Here is a 22,784-nt window from a genome sequence, read left to right on the forward strand (position 1 = left end):
GGCCCCAAAACTCTCGCATTACGGACTCCAGATCAGAGCGACTCTCAGGACACTTTCCAGATGTGTTCTAGAACTTAATCCAGAACGAAGAGAGTGTCTCTCTAGGGCACTCCTGTTAATTGAGCTAGAACCTCATCTAGAACCTAGACATTTTATCTGCTGTATTCAACACATTTCTCTAGAAGAAATGTCCCAGATGTTCATCTAGAACAAAGAATGGCTCCTCAAAACATTTCACCTGAGGCATCTGGTACCTCATCCATAACGGGGTATCTCCTGAGCAGGTCACCTGTAGAACATTCTCTGTGCTCTGAATCAAAGGTTCCCCTCCCCCAACCTGCTACTCCTTCATGCTGCTCCCAGCCCAGCGGCCTCAGATGTCTCAGGGGTCTTCCTCCTGTCCATCTCCAGTACTGCCGGCCCCACTCAACCCCCCCACCCCACCCCACCCAGCTCCCTCCTTTGATCCCCTCTTGTCCAGCTCCAGACCTTACACCCCACAGGAAGTGTACCAGCCTTGTCCACCAGAGTCTGTAACCTCACCCCACATTGTCCGCAGCCTTCTCCATCCTCCTCCCGCCACAGAAGCACCACCCCAGACCTCCTGGGGAGCACAGGACCTACATCATGGGCCTGACAGTGCCCTTTCTCTGGCAAGCCCACCAGAGGTGCCATGGGGGCAATGCCAGGTAGGGGCAAGGGTGTGGGGCTCCCCGGCACCAGGCATGGTATGGAGAGGCCTCCGTGAAAGTGGGGCAGCTCACGAGGAGCGTAGCACCAGTTGATTCCCTGGGCCCTGGTTCAAGGGAGTTTAGGAAATGGGCCATAGGGTTGCCAACAGGGCATGGGGCTGGGCCTCCACAAGGCTGCCTCCCCCGAAAACAGCCCAATGGTGGGGCCACTCTCCCCTTGGACCAACAGATCCACTCCCCTTAGGCTGGTGGCCCTGAAATTTTGGGCTCAACACTGGTTGATGTGGGGTCAGCCAAGCCTGTCCCTTTCGGGGGGGCAACTGTGGCCTACACTGTGGTCTCATACTCCAGCAGCTCTTGGGAGGTCCCCACGCTCCGATACTGCAATCGGGGTGTGGCGGGTGAGGAATACTCCAGCGCCAGAATGGTCTTCCGGAGACGCCGGTCAATAAAATGAGCATCCCACGCAGGGTACTTCTTACGTGGCAGGTCAATTCGAATGACAGGCCCCTCTGTCCGCAAGGTGCGGGCCACCGGTGTGGGAGGCAAGCCTGGCCGCACCTGGAAGACAGGCGGTGTGGGGGTCCCTGCACGCTCACCCCCCACAGAGGCCCCATCCCGCTCGGCGCCTGTAGTCCTCGGCAGGGACCTCGGCGGACTCGTGACAGGCTCGGCTGGTGGGCCACAGGGCTCTGGAGCCTCACGGAAGATGCAGCCAGGTGCCTGGGGACCCAGCATGGGCCCATTGGGGTGCAGGAGGCAGTAGTAGACACACATGAAGAATATGCCCAGCGCAAAGCTGGAGGCCACCACGCAGACCAGGATGAGCGAACCGAAGTCGGTGGAGAAGTTGCGGCTGGAGTACCAGAAGCCCGTGAGCGCGGCGTTCTCCACCAGGACGATGCAGTAGTAGAGGGTCATGCGGCGGCGGCTGCGGCCCTCCTTGACGTTGAACCAGCAAAAGATGTAGATGATGCCCACGACCATGTTGTAGATGATCTCTTCCCACTTGGACATGCAGAAGTCCGTCTCGCCCTGGATGACCCAGAACGTCATGACGCACCAGTGAGCCACGATGAAGATACCAAAGTAGAGCTTGTAGACGCTGGCGAAGAGCGCGAAAGCCAAGCTGCGGGCAGCGATGGTGAACAGGTGCCACAGCACTTGGGCCACAGCGCCCTTGTAGGATAGCGGCCGCTTGTCATCCCGCGAGTCCCGTAGCACCTTCTGGTAGGAGGCCAGCGTCCAGGCCAGGGACACCAGGGAGGCAGAGGTGGAGAGGGCTGTGGAGACAGGGTGGGGGCGGGGCGGGCTGGGTTAGGGGTGGGTCTGGGTTGGGTCTGGGGTGGGGGGAGGGTTCTGGGTCAGGAGCTGGGTTCTGAGGAGGTGTGAAGGAAGGGCATCAAAACCAGAGGGCTGTGGGGACCATCTGGGTGGCTGGTCTTGAAGAGCAAGGAGGGGGGTTGGTGAGGGAGGATGGAGTTGGTTCTTCTTCAGGGAGGAACCATAAAGGGAGATGGAAGGTGGGTGAGTGGGGCCTCCATAAGGGTGAGGTCCAGGGCCGTAGTACGGGGCTACTAGGAGTCTTGGTGGTAGGTCCAGGTCTCTGGGAGCGGAAAGGAGGTGAAGAGGGGATCATGATTAGGGTGTGGAGGGGCAGGTGGGGATTATTAGAAGAGAAAGGCCACTAGGATGAGGCTGGGGTGTGGAGAGGGTTATTCTGGCCAAGCAAAGCTGAGGGGATGGGAAGAAAATCCAGGGTTGGCCTCCCTGGTGGTGCAATGGGTTGGAGCACAGCACTTTGAAGCTGTCAGCAGCCCCCTCAGTGGGAGTTTGATCCCCCGCCCGGGAGCTGACCCACATGGTGCAGCAGACCTCTCCTGTTTCATCCCCTCAGCAGTGTGCTTTGTCAGTCTGCCTGTTTTGCTTCCCACTCCGTCTCTCACTGCCCCTGCACTCTGGCCTGTACCCAGTTCTGTGTGCATACATAAATAAATCTTTAATAAGTAAAGAAAATCCAGGGTGGGAAGTTTCAGTCAGGGTCCAGTATCCTGGGTAAGAAATCCCCAACGGGCCTGAGAGCTGGGATAGACCCTTCGGGGACTTGGAGGGGGAGGTTATTGGGTAGTGTCTGGGCAGGAGGACTGTGGGGTGCTCCAGAGAGAGATTGGGGTTATGGTCAACCACATTGATGGTTTGGTCTAGATGACTGCGGTGAGGAAGGGGTGAAAGACTCAGGGTGGGGGGCAGGGCAGGGCCTGTTGGTGGGAGGCACATAATGGCCAGGACTAAGTCCAGGAAGTGTGGTGGGGGAAGAGGAAGTGATGAGAAGTGAGGGTAGACAGATCCTTTGGAAACTGACTAAAGCTGGGCAGGTCTTTGAGGCAGGGGGTCCCCATGAGATTCAGGATGAAATTAGGAGCTCCGGGGAATGAAGTGGGCAAGGGACACCCCAGAGGGTCTGAGGTATGATGGGCTTGAGGGTCTCTTTGCTTTAATCTTTTATTTATTTTGTCTAAAGCTCTTTGAACTTGGCAGAAATGGGGTGTGGTCTGCTCTGACACTGGGGAAGGATGGGAGAGGGCCCTAGCAAGTCCTGATAGGCGAGGAGGTGGAGGGGTCAGGTCTCACTAACACCGACAGCGAAAGTGCCATCCTGGCAAACGCAAGGTGGAGAGAGTGGGGAGATAAAAGGGGTGGGCCTCCTTAACCCGGGGCGGACCCTGGGAGAGGGGGCGACTCAGGGCATTCCCAGGGGCCTGAAGCTAGGAGAGTGGCCAGGAGGGGCCCTCAAAGTATGACTGCAGGGCAAGCCCTCCCCGGAGCAGGGACACAAAGCATCCCCAGGCCCCTGGGGCGGCGGGGCGGGGCAGCCCGAGTGGCAGGGAGAGACGCCAGGTTGGGGGGGGGGGGGGGGGCCGCGGCTCACCCGGCAGCAGGTCGGGCTCGCGGCCACGGTGCACCAGGAGGCTGAGCTGCAGCACCAGCTGCGGCGCGCTGCGCAGGAAGGTCTCCAGCAGGCGCAGCATGCTCACGTCGGCGCTCTCGAACAGCATCCGCCAGTAGAAGTGGCGCCGCAGACGCTCCCCACGCCAGCGGCTCTGCAGCCCCAGGTACAGGGCGCGTAGGTACCTGCAGGAAGCACGCAGCGCTCAGGCTGGCGCGTTGCTACCCCCCCCCCCCCCCCGCGGGTTTCCCATCACCAAATCACCCGTGTGCCACCACCATAGTCCCATGCACTTCCCTCCCCCCCCCGCCCTCGGCCAACCCGTGCCCTCGGCCAGCCAGCCCCGGCATCCTGCAAACAGGCATTCTGCAAACAGGCATCCTGCAAACAAACGCGAGGGGCGAGAGCACAGTATGTCACGCACCGCGCTGAGCTTGTTATTCTTCCGCTGTCAAGTGGGCAGTGAAAGGCTCACTTCACTCAGTTGAACTCCAAGTGGGCGCATGCTTAAAGCACTGGCTCAGAGTGAGCCCCGATGCTGCCGCGTCAGTACTGCTGTGGCAGACTTTCTTTGCAGGGTACCAGGCACCTCCCAGAGCCCTGAACTTACAGCAGCTCTATTACTACCCCATTCTACAGATGCGTATTTCTCAGCTACGAGCCCAGAGAGGTATGTTACTGCGCAAGATACACGGCTAGGAGTCAGTGGAGGTGGGAGTCTATCCCAGCAGCCTGTCTCGGGCCACACTGACATTTAGGCAACACTCCCTCGCACTGTAAGCCATATAAAGTGCATTCACAGGTGGATTCTTTCAGGACAGCCTCTGATGTCAGCCCCATTCTTTTGTCTCCCTGGCCTGTTCCCCAAACCCACCTCTTAGGGGTCAGTGCAGCTCACAGAGCACAGGCAAGCAGTATACTCGTAGGTGCACTGAGATTTTGCTGCTTTCTTTTGGCCAGTTCTCCTGACAATCGGGGTGGCTGCAGCATCTCGCGCAGATTCCACCTCGCAGTGATCCCCTCACCACTGCTGTGGCACCTGCTGTTCCCTTGGCCTGGAATGTTCTGTCTTGCCTGCTTACCCCAGTCTAGCCTCAAACCTGGAAAACCCTTGCTTTTCTTCCAAGGTTCAGATTTAAACACAGCTTCTTCCAGGAAGCCCCCTCCGAGATGGCTGCGCCACCTGGCGGTGGGGCCTCTCCTAGGCGCCCTCCCACCCAGCACTGTCACAGTGCCGGGAAACCAGTGCCAAATATGCGGGGCCACCTTCCCGAGGCTGTGCCCATCAAGGATGACCGAGTCAGCTTTGTAGTCCCAGACTTTGCTTCCTCAAACCCCGAATTCCCTGGTTCATGGTGCATGCACGCTCTTTGCTGGAAACAAAGGCTACTATACATATGATCGCCCCAGAAACCAGGTGTGTGTGTGGGTAAGGGGGGACACCAGCAGATTTAGTGACCCTATTGTCTGAGTCTAAAATTGGAGGGGCCAAGAATCAGGTAGTCTATTCCCAGGTGTGAAGAGTGGACATTTCTAGGACTTTGTTGAAAACCAGGGGATCAACTATATTCACTCTGTGTGGCCTGCTTCAGGCCACCCGTGGTCTCCTGACATGGGATCAGCTGACCCAGAGTTTCCCTAAATGAGTGTCCTGGTCTTGGCAATGGTGTAGCTTCTGGGTCTCAGTTTCTCCACTGGCTAACACAACGGGTGAGCTGAAGACTCTGGAGATCTTTTCAGGGTGATGTTCTGGGGTTCAAACTCTCCCCCCCCCAAATGTCATAGGAAATGTCCCATTTTGGGCTCTCCTCCCCATCCTAGGTCTCCCTGGCACCAATTGACCATCCTCACCATGACACAGGATGGTACTGGTACTCAGGATGGGAACCAAGACTGTTCCTTCAGAAACTGACTTAAGAAATGCAAAGATGGGCCCTACCTGGTGGCTCAACTGGTTAGGACTCAGCCCCTCCCCCCCCCAGGTGATCCACATGGCACAGCAGACCTCTCCTGACCCACTCGCTGCTCCCCTCAGCAGTGTACTTAATCAATCTGCCTGTTCTGCTCCCCACTCTGTCTCTGGTGAATCCTCTCACCGCCCCTGCACTTCTGGCTTGTACCCCAGTTCTGTATGCATAAATAAATAAATCTTTAAAACAAAAAAAAAGAAAGAAATGCAAAGATGTTTAGTCTGCCTATCCCATCCAATGCTGGAATTCCTTCAGCAATTCTCAGTGTGTGTCTATCCTCTCCTCAGGAGAGGGAACCGCTACCTCCTGTGGCAGGTAAAGACTCTGGCTTTTAAGCATCTCCAGGGCTGGATTGTTTCTTTGCGGGTACAGAAATCTACCCCACTCCTACAGAAGGGTCTCTGCAGCCAGAATCATTTACCCATATAGCAAGCATACTGTGACCACTTGTTATGTGGTCTTAAGATCTGTGCTCTTAAGTCCTAGTGCAGATAAGAGCTGAGATAGAAGTTCTTAGATGGTATGGAGCCCAGAGATGAGATGGGTAACTTTAGTTGAAGGGGTGGGGGAAGGGCTCAGGGGAATCTTCCTGCAGAAGAAGTATTTGATCTTAAGTTTAAAGCAAGGGTACGTGTCTGAAGCTCCACAGGCAGTGAAGGGCACTTGGGTTGAAGAACTTGCAGAGGGCTAATCATAGAGGTGTGGGAGTGACCAGAGGTTTGCCGATCCTAGGCGGGAGAGAGGGTTTTAATGGGCAGGGCTTAAGAAGACTAGAATTGTGAAGGGCAGCAAATTCGTTCATATTTTATTCCAAATCTGAATTCTATCCCAGAATCAGGGGTGATGTGATCAGCTGGGTGGCTTAGAAAGCATGCTCTGGAGACTGGCTTGGAGGAGAGCCAGGAGATACTGAGGTTTGGTCCAGGCCCGAAATGACAGAATTGAGCTAAGGCAGGCAAAGAGGAGGGGCAGAAGCAGAACTAGAGATGATCAGAGGTGGGGCGCTAGGGGAGAGTCCAAGATGACCCCCAGAGCTTCTGAGGGGCCAGCCCAACCCCATTCCCTCTGCTCTGGCTTTGAACAGGAAGGAGAGACCAGCTGGTCCAACATGAAGGGGCCTGGGGAGTTGGGGGAGGACGACACCCTGGAAGTTTCTCTCAGGCTGGAAGACCATCTGTTTCCCAGCCCAGGTCAGCGTGAGGGAGGCCCCAACCCAGCCAGCATCCATCACCATCTGACAGGTTGCCTGCCCACCTGCCCGCCCACTCCTGCCCCTCCTCTGCCAGCTCCCAACGTCACGCCCACGCCCTAGCTGCAGACAAAGGGCTCACCCAGCACAGAGCAGGAAGGGGAGGGGAAGAAAAGAGGCCTCTGAGTCCCAAAAATGGTGTCAGCGCAGTGTGGAGAGACCACACCATAGACTGGGGATGAAAGGGCCTGGGCTCGGCCTCACTCCGCCTCTTCTGGCAAAAGGACTAAAAACTATGGCTGCTCCTTCCAGCAGGCACTAAACACTTGCTGCCAGAGGCCTGTGAGCTTTTCACAGGCCTAAGAAAACATTTGAGGCCTGGGGGAAAAATTGGCCCCAAAACACAGGGAAAAACTGCAGAATCAAAATTAATAAATGTTTAATTAAATGTCTGCAAAATAGAACATGATATCAGCTAGTCAACTGCAATTTGGCTTTTATCTGATTATACATAATTTACACTTGATGTTTGATGTTTCTGCATTTTAATATGCTTGATAGATGTGGGACCCACCAAGGTAGTAAAACAACCCTATCCTGGACATGCAACCTAAATTCCTAGGCCTCAGTTTCACCTTCTCTAAATAGGGACCAGCACCCCTCACTCTCCTAGCACACAGCCCCTGGGGTGAGGGTGAGGGTGAGGAAGGCAAGCTGTCAATTTGTCGGGCTTGTGGATTTGCTCCTAGCCTTGCCCGGATGCTGCGTGGCCGTGAGGCATCCCTGCCTCTTTGAGCCACACTTTGCTGCGTGCGTGAGCACATGTAAACTCTGGAGGGATGGGCACATAGACACGGGAGCTTATGCTGGGTGGAAGCCTCTGACTCCCCCTGATCACCAAGCACCCACACCCGAAGCCTTCTCCGGGGAGCCCACTCTATTTCACTCCACTTGAGAGGAAGGTGAACTTCTACAATTGGGATGTTCCACCTAAGGGAAAGGAGTCCCCAGTCTGTAGGTCTGTCTAGCCTCTGCACTGCTCCACCCCAGGAGGCCGCAGCATCGTTTGTCTTCGCTATGGGCTCCCGCATCCTCTCCTGCCCCCTGCTGTCCATTCTCCTCATGGCCACCAAGAGGGTATTTTAAAAACCTGTCAGAGCTTGTCATTCCCCTTTTCAAAACCTTCCAAGGGCCTCCCATCACACTTGGAAGAAAACCCAAGCTTCTCCCCTTGGCTCACAGGCCTGAACCATCTGGCCCTGCCACTTCTCTCACCTCATCTCAAACCACTGCTTCAGCTGTTCCCAGCATTCTGGGGGCCGTGGAGGTTCCCCAACCCAGCCAAACTTGTTTGGATTCAGGGCCTAATTTATACCTGCTACCTGCTCTGCCCAAGCCTTCCCGGGCCCTCTCGTGACTGGTTCCTCCTCAGCAGCTCCCGCAGCTCCTTTTCAGAGAGGTCCCAGGCCCACCCTCCTCTGTCAGCCGCTACCGTCACCAAAGCACAGACTCCCTCCCACCCTTCTCTCTCCAGGAAGCTCTCCCTGATGCTGCTCAGCCTGGCCGGGCTCCCCAACACTGACGGCAACCAGCTTTACAATTCCTGAGGCTGACTAGAGCCAGAACCTAACAGACAGCTTCCACTAGCCCCACCTAGCTGGGAGGAGGGGCTCTCAGTCATCTATTTTGGATCGAATTTGCTGATTCCCAGCTTGTGCTCAGAGACAAAGCCTGTCTGGGAGGAAACTGGAAGAGCAGAGAAGTGTACCTTATGAGGGTGGGGTATGGAGCAAAAAACCCAAGCCCAGGAAGGAAAGAAGCCAGCAGTTAAGACTGCGAAATCTCTCCACTCAAGGATCCAGAAAGATGCCCCTCCTAGACCCCACTGGCTCTGCAAGTACGCAGAGTCAAGCAATAGGTGCCGGCTCCTTCTCTCCAGACATGGCTGCCTTTGTGACCTAGCACCTCCCAGAGTTGGGGGCTCCCCTCTCATGAGCACAAGGAATGGAAAAAGGATAAGGGGATCCCATGTCCTTGAGAAACCAGGAAGTTCCTGCCCCTGTCTGTACTGTCTCCTGTTCTTTGTTCCTGGGTCTCCAGAATCTCTGGTACCCATCAGGGTTTCTGGCCTGGACTAAGACTCCACACAGACGGTCAGGACCTACTGGAGCCCAGACCTGTCCCTCTGACTGCCCTCAGCTCCTGGGCCATTGTCTCTGCTGTGTGTGGCTCCAGTCAGCCTGTCTGCGCGTCCGTCCCTTGAATGCAAGTTGACCTATTCAATTATCTGTTCTTCAGTTACTGTCAGTCAGTCAGCCTGTCGATCAGTCTCACTCCGGGACCCTGGGTCAGTCCTTGGACAAGGGTCATGTTTCTTGCCACTCTGCCCATCTGCTGACCCGTTGTCTGACCCTAGGGTGCTTGGTCAGCATGTCTGGGACAGCAGAACATCAGTCTGCTTGTCCCACAGAGGTCAGTACGGCGTTGTGCCCCTGGATACCAAGTCCGTCTGTCTGCCTTCTGATCTCTTGGCTGCTTGGTCCATCTGCTGCTCTGCTGCTCAGCTCGTGGCACGGCGTGACTGCCACTTTCCCGGCCGTGCTCCACCCCCAGCCTGCACCTCCTCTCCCCAGCTCCGGGTCTCTCTGTCTGTCTGTGTCTCTCACATCCTCAGCTCCTCCATCTGTCGGTCTCGGAGCTTCCGAATGTGTGTTCTCGCCCCTCTCCACTCCCCCTCACAGCTCTGGGCCAAAAACACAGCAGCTTCCAGCGGCTCCCCCGCTCCTTCTCCCTCCAGGAACCACCCCCCAAACTGACTAGTTCTCTGGGCTAGGCTCTGAGGAAGTATGGAGGGTGAACGGGGTGGAACGGGGGAGGCAGGGCACCCCCACCAGCTGAGCCAATCAATGCTTTATAGATGTGTCTGGGGCACCTGTATGCAGGTGCTAATAAAAATACTAGCTGGCACCTAGGGAGTGCCAGCTGTGTGGCAGGCCATGCCAAACCTTCAGTCTACGCTGTCCATGCCTTGCAGGCATCATTTTGTATTTACAGTGAAGTAACTGGGGTTACTTCACTGGGACTTGTAAAGTGTCACACTCAGACTCAGGTGCCCATGGGCCCTTGCCCCAGAGATTGGACAGGGAAGGGGTGAACAAGTCTCATGTCCACCCCTCTGGTCGCTTCCTGTCCTGTTACCCTGTTTCTTTTTTTCTTAGTAATGCATGTCAATCACAACCTGGAATGGCCTAATATACTCGCTTATATCTTACTGTCCGTCTCTCCATGTGCGGGGGGCCATGGCTGTCTTGTTCTGTTATGCCCAGTGCCTGGCACCCACTTAATGCTCAATCATATTTACTTCTTGAATAGGTGAATGAAACATGTAATGTGTTTTATAAGCTGCACAGGTAAAGACACTCAGGTACAGAGGGAGAGCTCAGGCTTGGGCATCAGGAACCTGGGTTCAGACTGGGCACCATCATTATGTCAGTGTCTTGGGCAGGGCATTTCTCTGAATCCTCCGCTCAAAGCCCATTTTGGGGGGTAATCCTGAAATGAGAACGTGGAGATGGACATAAAATTCCCAGCCCAGTGCTGGGCACTTGACCATGAGAAGTTATAAGGAGTTGTGTGAGTCAGAGACCCCCGAGGAAGAGGAGGTCTTGTGGTCTCCCATTTAATTTCTGATAGAGTTGAGGCCACTCCTAGGCTGTCTTTCCCTGAGGACCACTGAGTCTGTCCCCCCAGGAGACAGAGGGTCAGAGAAGTCCCTTTGGGGTGAGTTCACATGGCAAGGTCTTCTTTGGAGTCTTGTCTTCCTCCAGAAAAAAACTGCCACTCATGGAAGACCTTCTATATGTCCTTTGCTAAAATCCTCACTGCATTCTCCCTGTTTTCCAGATGAGGAAACTAAGCCTCAAAAGAGAGGAGATTCATTTGACATGTATTTACCTGGCATCTTTGAACGCCTGCTACACACCAGGAACTGTGCTACAATGCTGGTGGACACAATGACAAGCCAGACAAACCAGCCCGCCTGGTATTCAGTTGCTGGGGCACTGGGCATCAATTAGATCATCAAATCAGCGTGTAATGACGAGCATATTCTATGGGGGCCTGATGTACTGCACTAAGGAAGCAGCGCTCCTGGAGAAGGACCTGACCTAGCTTGGGAAGGGCCTGGCAGTCAGGAAGGCTTTCTGGAGGTAGCCACTGAGTCACAGGGGAGAACCAAGTGAGGTGGGAGTGGGGGGGAGGGGGTTTCTGGCAGAGGAGCAACATGGACAGTTTCTGAGCTGGGAGGGTACAGGAAGTGGTAAGAATGGAGCAGCTCAGAGCAGGAGGTGGACAAGAGGGTAGATCAGGGGGGCCATGGAGAATCTTTTCCTTGAGTTATGGGGAGCCCCAGCAAGGGCTTAAATCAAGGTGTAATGGCATTAGCTAACACTTCTGCGTTTCAGAGGGGTACTCTGGCTGTGGGGACTACACTGGAGGAAGACAGGGTGGAGGGCAGAAGACCAGCTTCCAGGAAAGAAGTGAGGATGGGCCAGATTGATGGGGATGGACTCCAGGACATTTTGCAGGTACTGAAGTGACGAGCTGAGGGTCAACAGCTAGAGGCACCAGATTGCATCTCAATTCAGAAATGGATCAAGCTGAGCCAAGCTCTAGGCACCCAGATGCAGTCTGCATGTTCTCCAAGAAACACTGGGGCCCCCATTTTACAGCCCCCATGGCCCCAGACACTCCTGGGGGAAAAGCGGTGAAAACCCTTCCCCATGTGTCCGCCCCTTCTAGGCCGAGTGCTCCTGCAGGATGTAAAATGGGAGACCTTCGAGGGTTGGCAGCCAAATGCGTCATAAATGTCAGTAAAAAATGCGAGTTTACACATTTGGCTCCCAATGCGTGTGGTGTGAGGAGCTGGGCTGTCTTCCTCCTCCTTAGCAGCCCCCTACAAAGCCATAACACCTCTTTTTATACTGGGCTGAGGCCAAACATTTCCCTGCTTATAATTTTAGGCGCTGGCTGAAAAGCCGAGACCCCCTCCCTTCCCACTCACCGCCCCCTTCCAGCAGCCTCTCCTTTCCTCCGGCAGGGGAGCAGGAAGGCTTTTTCCTAGAGCCTTGGGACCAAGTTCCTTCTTGGCAGGTTCCTCTCTGTGCGAGTGCAGCCAGCCTGCTGCCCACTCTAGGCTTCACTCCCTCTATCTGTGAAACAGGTGCAGACCAGACACTAAAACCCAGGACCCCAAGCTCTAGCCCAAGTTCCTCTGTCCACCCACCTTCCCGTCCTGTTGTATCTGTGTGCAGTTGGGATATCAGGAGCCATGCGGGAGAGGGAGCTTGGGTCTGGTCTCCTGGCAGCATCTGACAGGCAGGTAGAAGGCATCCCTGTCTGCCTCTGGTATGAGAGCCGAGGTGGTAAGAGGAGCTGAGCTGATACCATGGACTCTGGGGAATGACAGATGGGAGCTGTGTCTAAAAAGGCAGCTGCCCTCGGCTCCAGCTGATCCTGCCCTGACTGTGAGCCCAGTGTGACTGCAATTTCCATTTTTCAAGAATAGCTGGAAATTGGGACATTTATGCCCCAAAATGCCCAATTTGGAAATGTTGGCAACTAATTAAAAAAAAAACATACGGGTTTTTAAGAAATTATTATTTGCTTTTTGGGATGTGATAACTGCGTTACATCTTTTAGTTATATTTTTAAAAAGTCTATCTTTTTAGACATGTACTGGAATATTTATGGATGCAGTGATATGATGGCTGAGATTTGCTTCAAAATAACATGGAAGGAAAAGAAATGAGTGGTGTCTGGACCTATGTTCTCTAACAAGTATATGTCCAAACCTAGTCACTGAAATTTAAATTAAGTAAAATTAAATGACATTTAATGTTAATAGTCACACAAGCCACATTCTAAGGAACGTTCAGTGATCATGCGTGGCTAGTGGCTGTGGGCTAGACAGTGTGGACAGAGACTGCTTTCATCAGAAAGTTCTAGTGGCTGGTGGTGGCCTAGATTAAACAAGTTGGCCAGGAGTTGATCACTGTTGAAGCAGGGAGATGGGACACCAGGGGTCCTTGCACTGTCCATTCTCCTTTGGTATATATTTAAATGCTTTCCATAATAAGGTTTTCATTAAAAAGTAGGAAAGGCTGCATGGCACAAACAAGGAGCCAATGATTTCAACCCCTGGTGAATATCATAAAGCTCCCACACTCTTACCACTGTCAGGTGTTCCAGAAGCCACCTTGTTGACCCATGACAGAAGCAGGAGGTCCAGCTACAGTGCCCCTGAGGAGCCAGCCACTTCCGCCTGCAAGTCTAGCGATGGGCAGCTCATACTCTGCGGATGGCAGTTTCTGGACAGCTTGACTGTTGGGCATTCTTGCTTCTATTCAAACAGATCCTACTTCCCTTTAATCTTGCGTTGACCTCCATTCTCACATTATCTCTGGAGCTACAAGTCTCCTTCCTCATAGTGGGTCAGTGGGTCAGGGTCAGCTAGGGCTAGGTCCCTGGGCCTCCTTCACCCTCCAGCATGTAACTAGCAGGTGGGACAGGCTGCAACTTGGGTCAACATTAATAAATGTTCTCTGTGCCTAGTCTGCGCTTTTAGATGATCTGCAGACATCTAAGAGCCTAGAGAGACGGGCACTCTCACTACGCCCATTTCACAGATGAGGCCAGGCTCTGGCTGAAGAAGCAGCTTGCCAGGCTTGTGCAGCTAGGAGGGCAGGGAGCCACCGGCGCCCCAAGTGCTGGGCGTGTCTGCTCTTGTCCGAGTCCTGTGACATTCATCCAGTCCTGCGAGGATGTTTGAGCCTCCAGGTGGAATTTACCAACAGGGCAAATGAACCCCAGATAGTGACATGTCTTACCAACAGTGCTGATTTCAACGATTCTATCATTTCTTTCACATGACCACTTACTGAGTAGCTACTGCATGCAAGGGGCTTATGTCCCCCATCTCCAGTCAGCCACCCGGATCTTGGCTCCGGGCTTGTTCCTGCTGCTTCTTGTGCATTGCCCTCAGCCTACACCTGCCCCATGACAGTTTGAAACATGCAGATGTAGGGCCCAGCAAACCTCAGTGCTGTATCCACAACTACAAAGGTCATCCCACACCACGGTCTAGCCACCCCCAAACTCTCCCACATCAGCCACAACAAAACTAACTTCAACAGAATTCACATTCTAGGAACCTGCTGTGGACCTCGCCAGAGAAGGCCGAGCGCAAGGTCACCAACAGTGGCTGAGGTCTGCTCTGAGCCCATTACCCTCTGAGCCTATTACCATGGGAGATGGAGAGAGGAAAAGGACAAGGTTGCAACTCCTTAGGAGCTTGTAATCATGCAGGAAAAGCAGCCAGGTGGGCAGAAAATCACAACAGACTATGATCAGGACTGTGGGGCTGAAGAAGATGAGTAATTGTGCCCGAGGGAAAGTCTGAGAGGAAGAACCCAGAATATTAACAGTGGATATTTTGTATTAAAAAAATGTCTATTTTCCTGTTTCCCAAAGCAATACATGATTGACTGTTTGTAAGAATCCATTTAACTGGCAGACGACAGTGTCACTTGGTAGTTACACAACTGGGTTTGGGACCTGACAGCATTGCTTGAAGCCCCACCACCACACCCCCACTTTGCTACTTACTAAGTGAGGGTTGGTTACCCTTGTGTCTCAATTCCCACACCATATTAGGGACCAATGACGCTAACTAACACTGATTGAGCACTTAAGATGTGCTGGATATAGCGCAAAGCATGTTTCACATGTTAATTCAATAAACCTAAATGGCTATTTGTGGAGGGGTGTTATCCCATTTCAGAGGAAGCCCAGAGGGGTTAAGTGACTTGGCCATGGTCACACAGCTCATAGGTCGCAGAGCTATTATACAGTAACACCCTCCCTACTTACAGGATTGTTGTGAGGAGGGAAGACCTATTCTAAGTCTCTATAAATGGCAGCTATCAGCTTCAGTAGTATCTGACTTGTTAAAAACAGGTGAGCCTATACATGAATTTCTTGGTTAATTAAAAGTCAGAGTCAAATCTTCAAGCACACAAGAAATCTAATCAGTAAGCAGAATTCCCCTACCCCCTCTCACACCAGAGATAGTGGAGCTGAGGGGAGTCTTCTTTATTCCTTTTCTGCCTGTCTGCGCATATCAACAAGTGTCTATAGCTCTTCCATCAGAACACAAAGAAACAAACACTTTCCATTTTAGATTAAAAAGGACAACTTTTGCCTGGTGAAGGGGTGAGAGGTTGGGTCTAAGGGCAGGGGCAGCATGTGGAGAGTTTGCTCAGGGAAAGCTTCTCAGAAGCTGCAGGATTTGAGCTTGGCCTTGAAGGGTGTTCCGAATTTCACAAGGAGGAGTACCGGCAAGAGTGTTACTGGAGGAAAGGCTGCAGGCAGCTGCTCAGGGGCGTGCAGGAAAGGAGTGTGTGGCTGATGTGGGGAGCGGGGCTAGAGCAGAACAGTGGTGAAAGAAGCCTTGGTGCCAGGCTAAAGCACCTCGACTTGCTCCAGGGCAGAGGGGAGCCAGGGCTGGCTCAAATCTGGGCTTTAGCTCCCCTCTGGCTGCAGGTGGAGGAGGGATGGGAAGAACTGACAGTTGGTAGTGTTTCCCAGGGGCCTAATTCTAGGGTCTGACAAAGGCAGGGTGGTGAATGAAGAGGCCAGAGTGGATCCCAACCCATCCTTCTTCCTCTCCCCAGGGAACTTCGCCCCAGCTGCAGGGGTTCAAAGCCATTTCCTGGCAGCCTTCCCTCCTCCCCCCAGGGCTTCTCCTGTGTGGTCTTTATAGATCAAACATGGGACGCTGGGTCCAGCTGCCGCCACTGTGTCTATTAGGAGGTGCACTAATGGCCAGTTGCTGCTGGACTGGCAGGGAGAGGAGGGTGGTGGGGTGGAGAGCATCCTGGAGGGGGTCTCCCAGGAGGAGACTAGACCGGAACAACCCTGCAAAGTCAGACCAGGGATGGACCCTGAGTTCAAGGGGTTATAAAAATGTTTCAGCTGTGGGACTGTCAAAACAAAATCTTGGGTAGTTAACACATCAAAAACATATGCTCACTGATACTTGGGGGAGATGATGGTGAGAGGGCCATGAATCACAGTTTGAAAACCACCATGGAATGACCTGTTTTATAAATAAGAATCCAAATAGTGACTAATGAGAATGGAACACTTCCTATGTCCAGGCACTGTGCTAAACACCACACACAGTAATTAGTGCCCCCAGCCACATGTGATAGGCACCATTGTTAGAATGTCCGTTCTGCAGATGAGGAAACCAAGGCACAGACAAGTTATGGACTTTGTCCCTAATCACAGGAAGTGGCAGACACCGGCTATTTGGTTCCAAGAGGCAAAGTGACCAGAGAGGGCAAGTATTCTTGTCTGCTCCGCCTGACCAGACCCTGGCTGCTGCTACCCTGGGCTCACCCCCCTCTTTGCTATGTGAGCAGCATCCTCATGGGTCTTCAGGCTGACTCTCCAGTCCACTTTCCACACAGCAACCAGAGTGAAACACGCATTGTGAAACCTAAGTCAAATCTTATTCCTCTTCTGCTCCAATCCTCCTGGACTCTGCAATTTGTGCAATGTAAAAGGCCAAGTCCTCCACATGGCCTAGGAGACCCTGTGTGATCTGGCCCCTGCCAACCTGTCCACCATCATCTTCAGTAATTTTCTCCTCTCTCTGCTTCTGCCACTAGGAATGTCTTGCTCTTTCTTGTTCTTCTCCTTCCTTTTGTCTGTGACACCTTCCCCCAGCCCCTGCCCAGCCCACCTTATCACAAAGAGCCACAGCCTTCTCCCTGGAACTGTAACCACCTGCCCTGTTTCACTTTTTCCCATGATACTTACCATCTGACCAATTATAGTGTTTATTACATAGATAAAACATAAATACTAAGGATTGTATTTTATTTGTCCATTGTTAGACTATTGAGCCCCATGAGGACAGGGAGCTTCTTTAGTTCACCACCTTATTCCCAGCCTTTAGCACAGTGCCTAGTATACAGAAGGTACTCCACATATTTGCTCAATGAATGACAGCAGATTAAATGAACAGCTGTCATAGCCCTTTGGCTTCGGGGGCCTTCTAGGCCCTCTGTCCTCCTGTCCCTCCCTGGCCACCTGTTCAGTGAATCAAACCTTCCACAGGGAACAAAGCCCAGGCTGACGGTGCTCATTATTGCTTCTCATCATTGCCGGTAGTTTTAAATACTTACTGATGGGACAAACACTTTGCTAAATCCTTAATACACAGCACCTCATTAAACCTCCAAACAACCCAGGTCGTAGATACTGTATGACCTCTACTTTACATGGGGTGAAACTCAGGCGCAGATAGGTTATATGACTTGTCGGGATGCTATCTAGGAAGTGGGAGGGTCACGATTTGAACTGAGGACTTCTGAACCCAGCATTCATGCTCTTAACCATTACTCCAAGAATACTGCTGCTAAGAGGGGAGACCCAGAGCATGACTTTCACATCGACCATGTCACCTAACTCGTTTCAGAACTATTCTTGATTGCAGGGTGCATGAGAAGGCAGCGGGAGCAGCACCAGGGCCTGGGCACTGCGTGTTAGAGCAAGGGCTGCTCGCGCCCTGCGCTTGGCTTTGGAGGCCCCAGATCCTGACAGCCTAGAAAGAAGCCCGTGCCAGCCATCTCCCACTAATTAGCTTAGCGAACGGTGCTTATCTGGGCAAAACTGGGGCCCTCTGAGTTCAAGATTAGGGGAAGCCGGATTCATAGCTTACTGCTTTGCTGCCTACAGGGTCAGAGGAGACAGGGTTAGTACTTTAATTGGCTTCACAGCCCTGAGTGGCTTAACAGCGCAAGGGGTGGGGTGGGGAAGGGGAAGGGATAGAAACAGATTGGTATCGAGTCCAAGTCTGTGTCAAAAGGATCTTGTGCCCTTCTCTTGGGGATCACAGTCTGTCTGTCTCTGGAAAAACTAGAGGTTCTCCGGAACAGCCAATGTGGTGGAGCCCAAGAAGAGGCGTAGGCACTGGAAAACACTGGGCTGGCACTTCAGCTTCCCTGACTTCCTCAAAGGGTAACCTTGATTTCTCTGAGCCTCATTTTCATGTTTGATAAGTGAGTTTATCAGCTGGAGATGGGTAGTCACTTCCCTTTCTTCTCCAGGCCCTTGATTGATCCATAATATCCTCTTATCTGACATCCAGGTACTGACACAGGTCAGGGTTGCCTGGCTCCTCAAAGTATTTGAGCTTTTGTTTGGCATTGGATAAATGTGATGAGTTGAAAATATCTTTATGATTCAAATTCTTTTATTCAGCATTGGGATATATGGAATAAGGACATAAATGACTGACCAGTTTCCCAGCTGTGACTAACTGCTAGCTAGTTCTTTGCTTCTTCTGCCTCCTCAAAGCATCATTTTTGGGTAATAATAATAATAATAACATTATTTCTTGGGGTTTATTTGGGACTAAAATAAGTGTCATGCATGAAAGGAGCTGATCAATTATGAAGAGCTAGACTGGAGGTTACAAAGAGGACAGATCCACAAATGTATTTCCTTTGGTCAATACTCTTTTAAAAAATTAGTAGCTGAAAATTAATTACTTGAAAATGGGGGAAAACTGACTAAAAAAATCCCACCTATCTTGTGAAATTGAGACTTGTCACTCTCAGCTGGAGATGGGTAGTCACTTCCCTTTCTTCTCCAGGCCCTTGATTGATCCATAATATCCTCTTATCTTACATCCAGGTACTGACACAGGTCAGGGTTGCCTGGCTCCTCAAAGTATTTGAGCTTTTGTTTGGCATTGGATAAATGTGATGAGTTGAAAATATCTTTATGATTCAAATTCTTTTATTCAGCATTGGGATATATGGAATAAGGACATAAATGACTGACCAGTTTCCCAGCTGTGACTCTCCACGTGCAGACACATATCTCTTTCCTCATAACCCAAGATCCCACCTCTCAAAACATCTATATTAAATCCTGCTGAACAGAAAACTTGTTCATTGTGGGAACATGTCATGTGGTAAGCAAATATGTTGTGTCAATTTTGCTTAATTTCTAGGAATGCCAGCCATGGCTTCTCTCTACCTTTCCGAATTTTCTTCCATTTAGCCAGATGCTAGTTTTAGATGCAAAACTATTAGGAGAGGGCCCAAGGTTTTAACTAACTAGACTCTGTTAGAATTTCAGAAAAGTAAAGGCTCTTATGGTCATCAAATCTTTTCATTTTACATAGGAGGAACCTGAGGTCTAGGAGTGGTAAGAACATCACCCAAGGTTGCCTAGCAAGCTAGTCAGAGCCTGGAGGAAGATGTCATTCTGCTCTCACCCACCCACTCTCCAATCTAGCACTTGCACCACAATATAGACTATATCCACATGGTTGAACTCCCCCTTCTTTCACATTCTTATCTCAGTGCAGCAGAAGCCCCGACTTTCTATCATCCTGGAATCTTGGGATCTCAAACTCATAATTCTTTGAGCTTGGGGAACACTTTAGTGGCAGAACTTCAAGGTGAATAAATTGAACTTGGGCTTTGAAGGCAGAGATTTTTGAGTCGTAGCTCTTCTAGTCCCTAGCTACATGACCTTGGGCAAGGATGCCCCTCTTCTGAGCTTCCCTTTACCTTTTAAGTAGGACTCATAATACTAATGACATCACAGGGTTCTTAGAAGGACACAGGAGACAACACAGGTAAAATAACAACCAGTAAGCACAAAATGAACACTTAATAAAATTAGGATTAAATGGGGATTCTCATACCCCTAATGCCTAAGTAATATTGCCCAAATGTGATTAAAGGGAATGGAGCTGGAAAAACAAGAGTATATATACCCTGCCTAAATTGCTACAGGTCTGAGGCTGCTAGATTCAATTTTTTGTTTTCAAAAAAAGTTATGACTCTGTTGTTTTTTAATACTATACAAGTCAAACAAAAGCCATACAAGAGCCATTAGTTTGTCACCCTTGCAAAATTGTCACATCCCAACTCTCCCCCACTTTACAAATGGGAGAGAATTGAAACAGCTAGCTAGTTTTTTAATGTAAGATGCCACAGAACACATGGACAATCAATCACTTCCATCTACTCCCCTGAGATCCTCATCCCAGGTAATTTTTTGCCCTGTCTGAGGAACATTCAGGTTATGTTCAAAAGAAGCATTAGTTTCTTGTAAGTGGAAGCTGAACAAGGGGAGGAGGGTGCTCTGAGGTAGCCAGTGAGTTGAGGGGCAGCTGGCCCACTTTAGGCTGAAGGGAAAGGGGTATGAAGCTTTGGCTACCAAGAATAGGAAGTTACCATTTCAGAATCTAAAAATATCTTTCACCATCTGTCCACTCGGGCACAGAATGATAAATGCAGATTAGTTCCTGGATGTAGACATGAATATTTTTATGTGTCAAGCTAATAATAATAACACCACTTGTATGGATAGAGTTCTATCCCTATTTCTCCCGAGGCAAGCTAAATGGAATGCACACATCATCTTGGCAGGCACTGATGGGGAAACCAAGGCATGGAGAAATTTGGCAACACAATAAGGGTGACATAGCAAGTGAGCAGCTGGGATAAACCCTGGGAGTCCTGTCTCCAACCCTCAGCCCAGAGCTGAATCTTCTGAGTAAAGCAGAATGTGTTAACAAGTAGCGGAATAAATATAACAACAGCAATAATCACCCTTTACATCTACAGTGACTTTGATTTTTCCCATGCTTTCTCCACACCTGTGATATTCATGACAATACCACATTTCTGAAATATGTTACAGTCTAATGGGCCTTCATACTGGCCTTCTTTGACTTGACCTTTCAACAGGTAAGAAAAATGATGACAAACTAATGAGATAAGAATAGGAAATTCCCCTCATTACGCAAGTAAGGAAATTGAGACTGGGAGAGAGTTTGACTCTCAAAAGTCAAACCCTTGGTTAGTGTTTACCTAAGATCGCACAGTGGGCAAGTTCATTCTGTCAGCACACAGTAGATCCTATGATACTATAGCAATTCTGATTCAAAGGGAGCCTGAGATTTAGACTACCCCTCTATCCAATTAACTCAGTTCAGCTCAGTTTAGTTCAGCAGACACCCTCAGTCCTGGCAAGCAGAGAAGATTGGAAGTGGATTTCTTGTGAAAGCCTCAGTTTCATTTTACTATTCTGTGGTTAAGGGACAGCTAGTGGCCATTTAATCTGTATCAAGACTCCAAGCCCCCTTGACCCTGTTGTAAATTGGGAAAACTAGGAGAGTCTTAGAAAACAGAAGGAGCCTGAGAGTTATTAAGTTGATCCAGCTCATCCTTTCTTAAAATTCCAAAAAGTTTAGGTAGGATATCCATTTAGCTGACTCAAATTCTGTTTTTTTTTAGGAGGCTGGGAGTGTACAACAATTCTGAACCGAGAATCTTTGGGAGTAAAAAAGGACTTCTGGGACCTTTCCTTTGCCCAAGCTCAGTACTCAGCAAGAGAGGAGCAGAATAAGGGAACCCTGGGCCCCTGCTCCAAGCTTCACACTCATCTTTATCTGTCCCAAGCCTTCCTCATTCACACACCCTTGAGGATTTTTTTCTCTTTTCTTGCCCTATGCCCTCCCTCCCTCAATGGCCAGATCTGAAAGGATGGCACTAGGGTTGGTCAGTTTGAAGGCAGAGGGTAGGGAGGAGGTGACAGAGAAGAAATCAGAGCTGCAATAGGGTGGGGCGGGGCGGAGGTCAGAACAGGAGGGGAAACTGAAGAGGTCAGAGCAGGGCTGGGCAGGTAGGCAACCCCTTGCTACCTCAACTCCTGGAACTCGGCTCCCTTCGGCTGCATGTCTCTTACCTCCAGACCTGGCCAAGCTGCAAAAGGTGGACGAGGGTCTGCAGCAGCCAGACGCAGAGGCGGCAGCAGCGGCGGCGATAGGCGCGGGCTGAGGAGGGCGCGGGCCGGGGGCTCAGCTCGGAGCTGCCTTCTTTGGTTCGGAAGGCGATGGTACTGTCCTTGGTGCTGATGGCTGACCCTCCTGTGCTGCTGTCCTTGGTGCTGACGGCGGGTCCTGGGGCCCCGGCAGGCTCCGTGTAGTCGTAGACAAACCAGCGGAAGCTAAGCAGCTGCACGACAAGCGAGGGTAGAAGCACGAATAGCAATGTGAGGCCGAAGTAGGTGTGCTGACCCTGCAGGTAGTAGGAGGCCGCCAGCCACAGGTCCGTGGCGCCGTCGGAGAAGAACACGAGCAGCGCGCACAGCACCCAGCAGCAGTCCCGTAGCTCATAGCGCGGCCCCGAGCCTGCAGTGCCGGTCACCCCGGAGCCTCCGACTGCCGCCGCAACCTCCTCGCGCCCGCCCGTACTGCCCCGGGCTCCTCCGGCCGCCCCCTCCGGCCCCGGGCCGGCCGCGGCCGCCGCTCCATCCGACTTCGCGGCCATGTTGGCGGAGCAGGAGGCGGGGAGCGACTTCCGGGCGGCGAAGGGGGTGGGGTGCAGAGTGGGGAGGACCCTGTGCGGGCGGCTCCCGCCTCCTCCTCTTCCTTCTCCTCTTCTTCTTCCTCCTCTCTACTTCAATTATTCATTCCCCTTGGCGCCTCCCCCTTCCCTCCCCCATATCTCCTAGGCTGTGGCCGGATGGGGCAGACCCCTTGGGAAAGGAGGGGAGGAGAAAGGGAGGGAGAGCAACCCAGGTCACCCTCTCCCTTCTTCCTCGGAAGCGTGAGCCCCAAGCTTTCTGCCTCTTCCTCTACCCCACCCCACCACCACACTCCACTCTCCCCTTTTCCTCTTTTCTTCACGTCCTGCTCTCCATCCTTTCCTCTTTCATTTGTCCCTTCTGTTTACCTCTGATGACCTGGGTCGGAGAAGGGTGGGGAACCAGGGACTTGGAAGTAAGGAGGTGCTTATGCAGGAAGCCCAGCAACCCTTTAGCAAGGATTTGATGCTAAGCTGCACTTTTTAGTTTCTTGAGTTGGAACACTATTTCATACCTTTCTTTGA

The 22,784-nt window shown here is 51.8% G+C and overlaps 1 protein-coding gene across 1 annotated transcript; it reads right to left on the minus strand.

Annotated features, from left to right (window-relative positions):
- Nucleotides 1-474: 474 nt before the first annotated feature.
- XKR7 (XK, Kell blood group complex subunit-related family, member 7) lies at nucleotides 475-22,401 on the minus strand. Its single transcript, XM_004687302.2, has 3 exons — nucleotides 21,640-22,401; nucleotides 3,622-3,824; nucleotides 475-1,975 (listed from the first exon to the last, which is right to left on the minus strand). The coding sequence occupies exons 1-3, from the start codon at nucleotides 22,221-22,223 to the stop codon at nucleotides 1,020-1,022; spliced, it is 1,743 nt and encodes a 580-aa protein (XP_004687359.1). The 5' UTR covers nucleotides 22,224-22,401; the 3' UTR covers nucleotides 475-1,019.
- Between the last annotated feature and the right edge of the window lie 383 nt (nucleotides 22,402-22,784).

This window comes from Condylura cristata, unplaced genomic scaffold (assembly GCF_000260355.1).
Source record: "Condylura cristata isolate star-nosed mole 26May11 unplaced genomic scaffold, ConCri1.0 scaffold00022, whole genome shotgun sequence".
Taxonomy (NCBI): domain Eukaryota; kingdom Metazoa; phylum Chordata; class Mammalia; order Eulipotyphla; family Talpidae; genus Condylura; species Condylura cristata.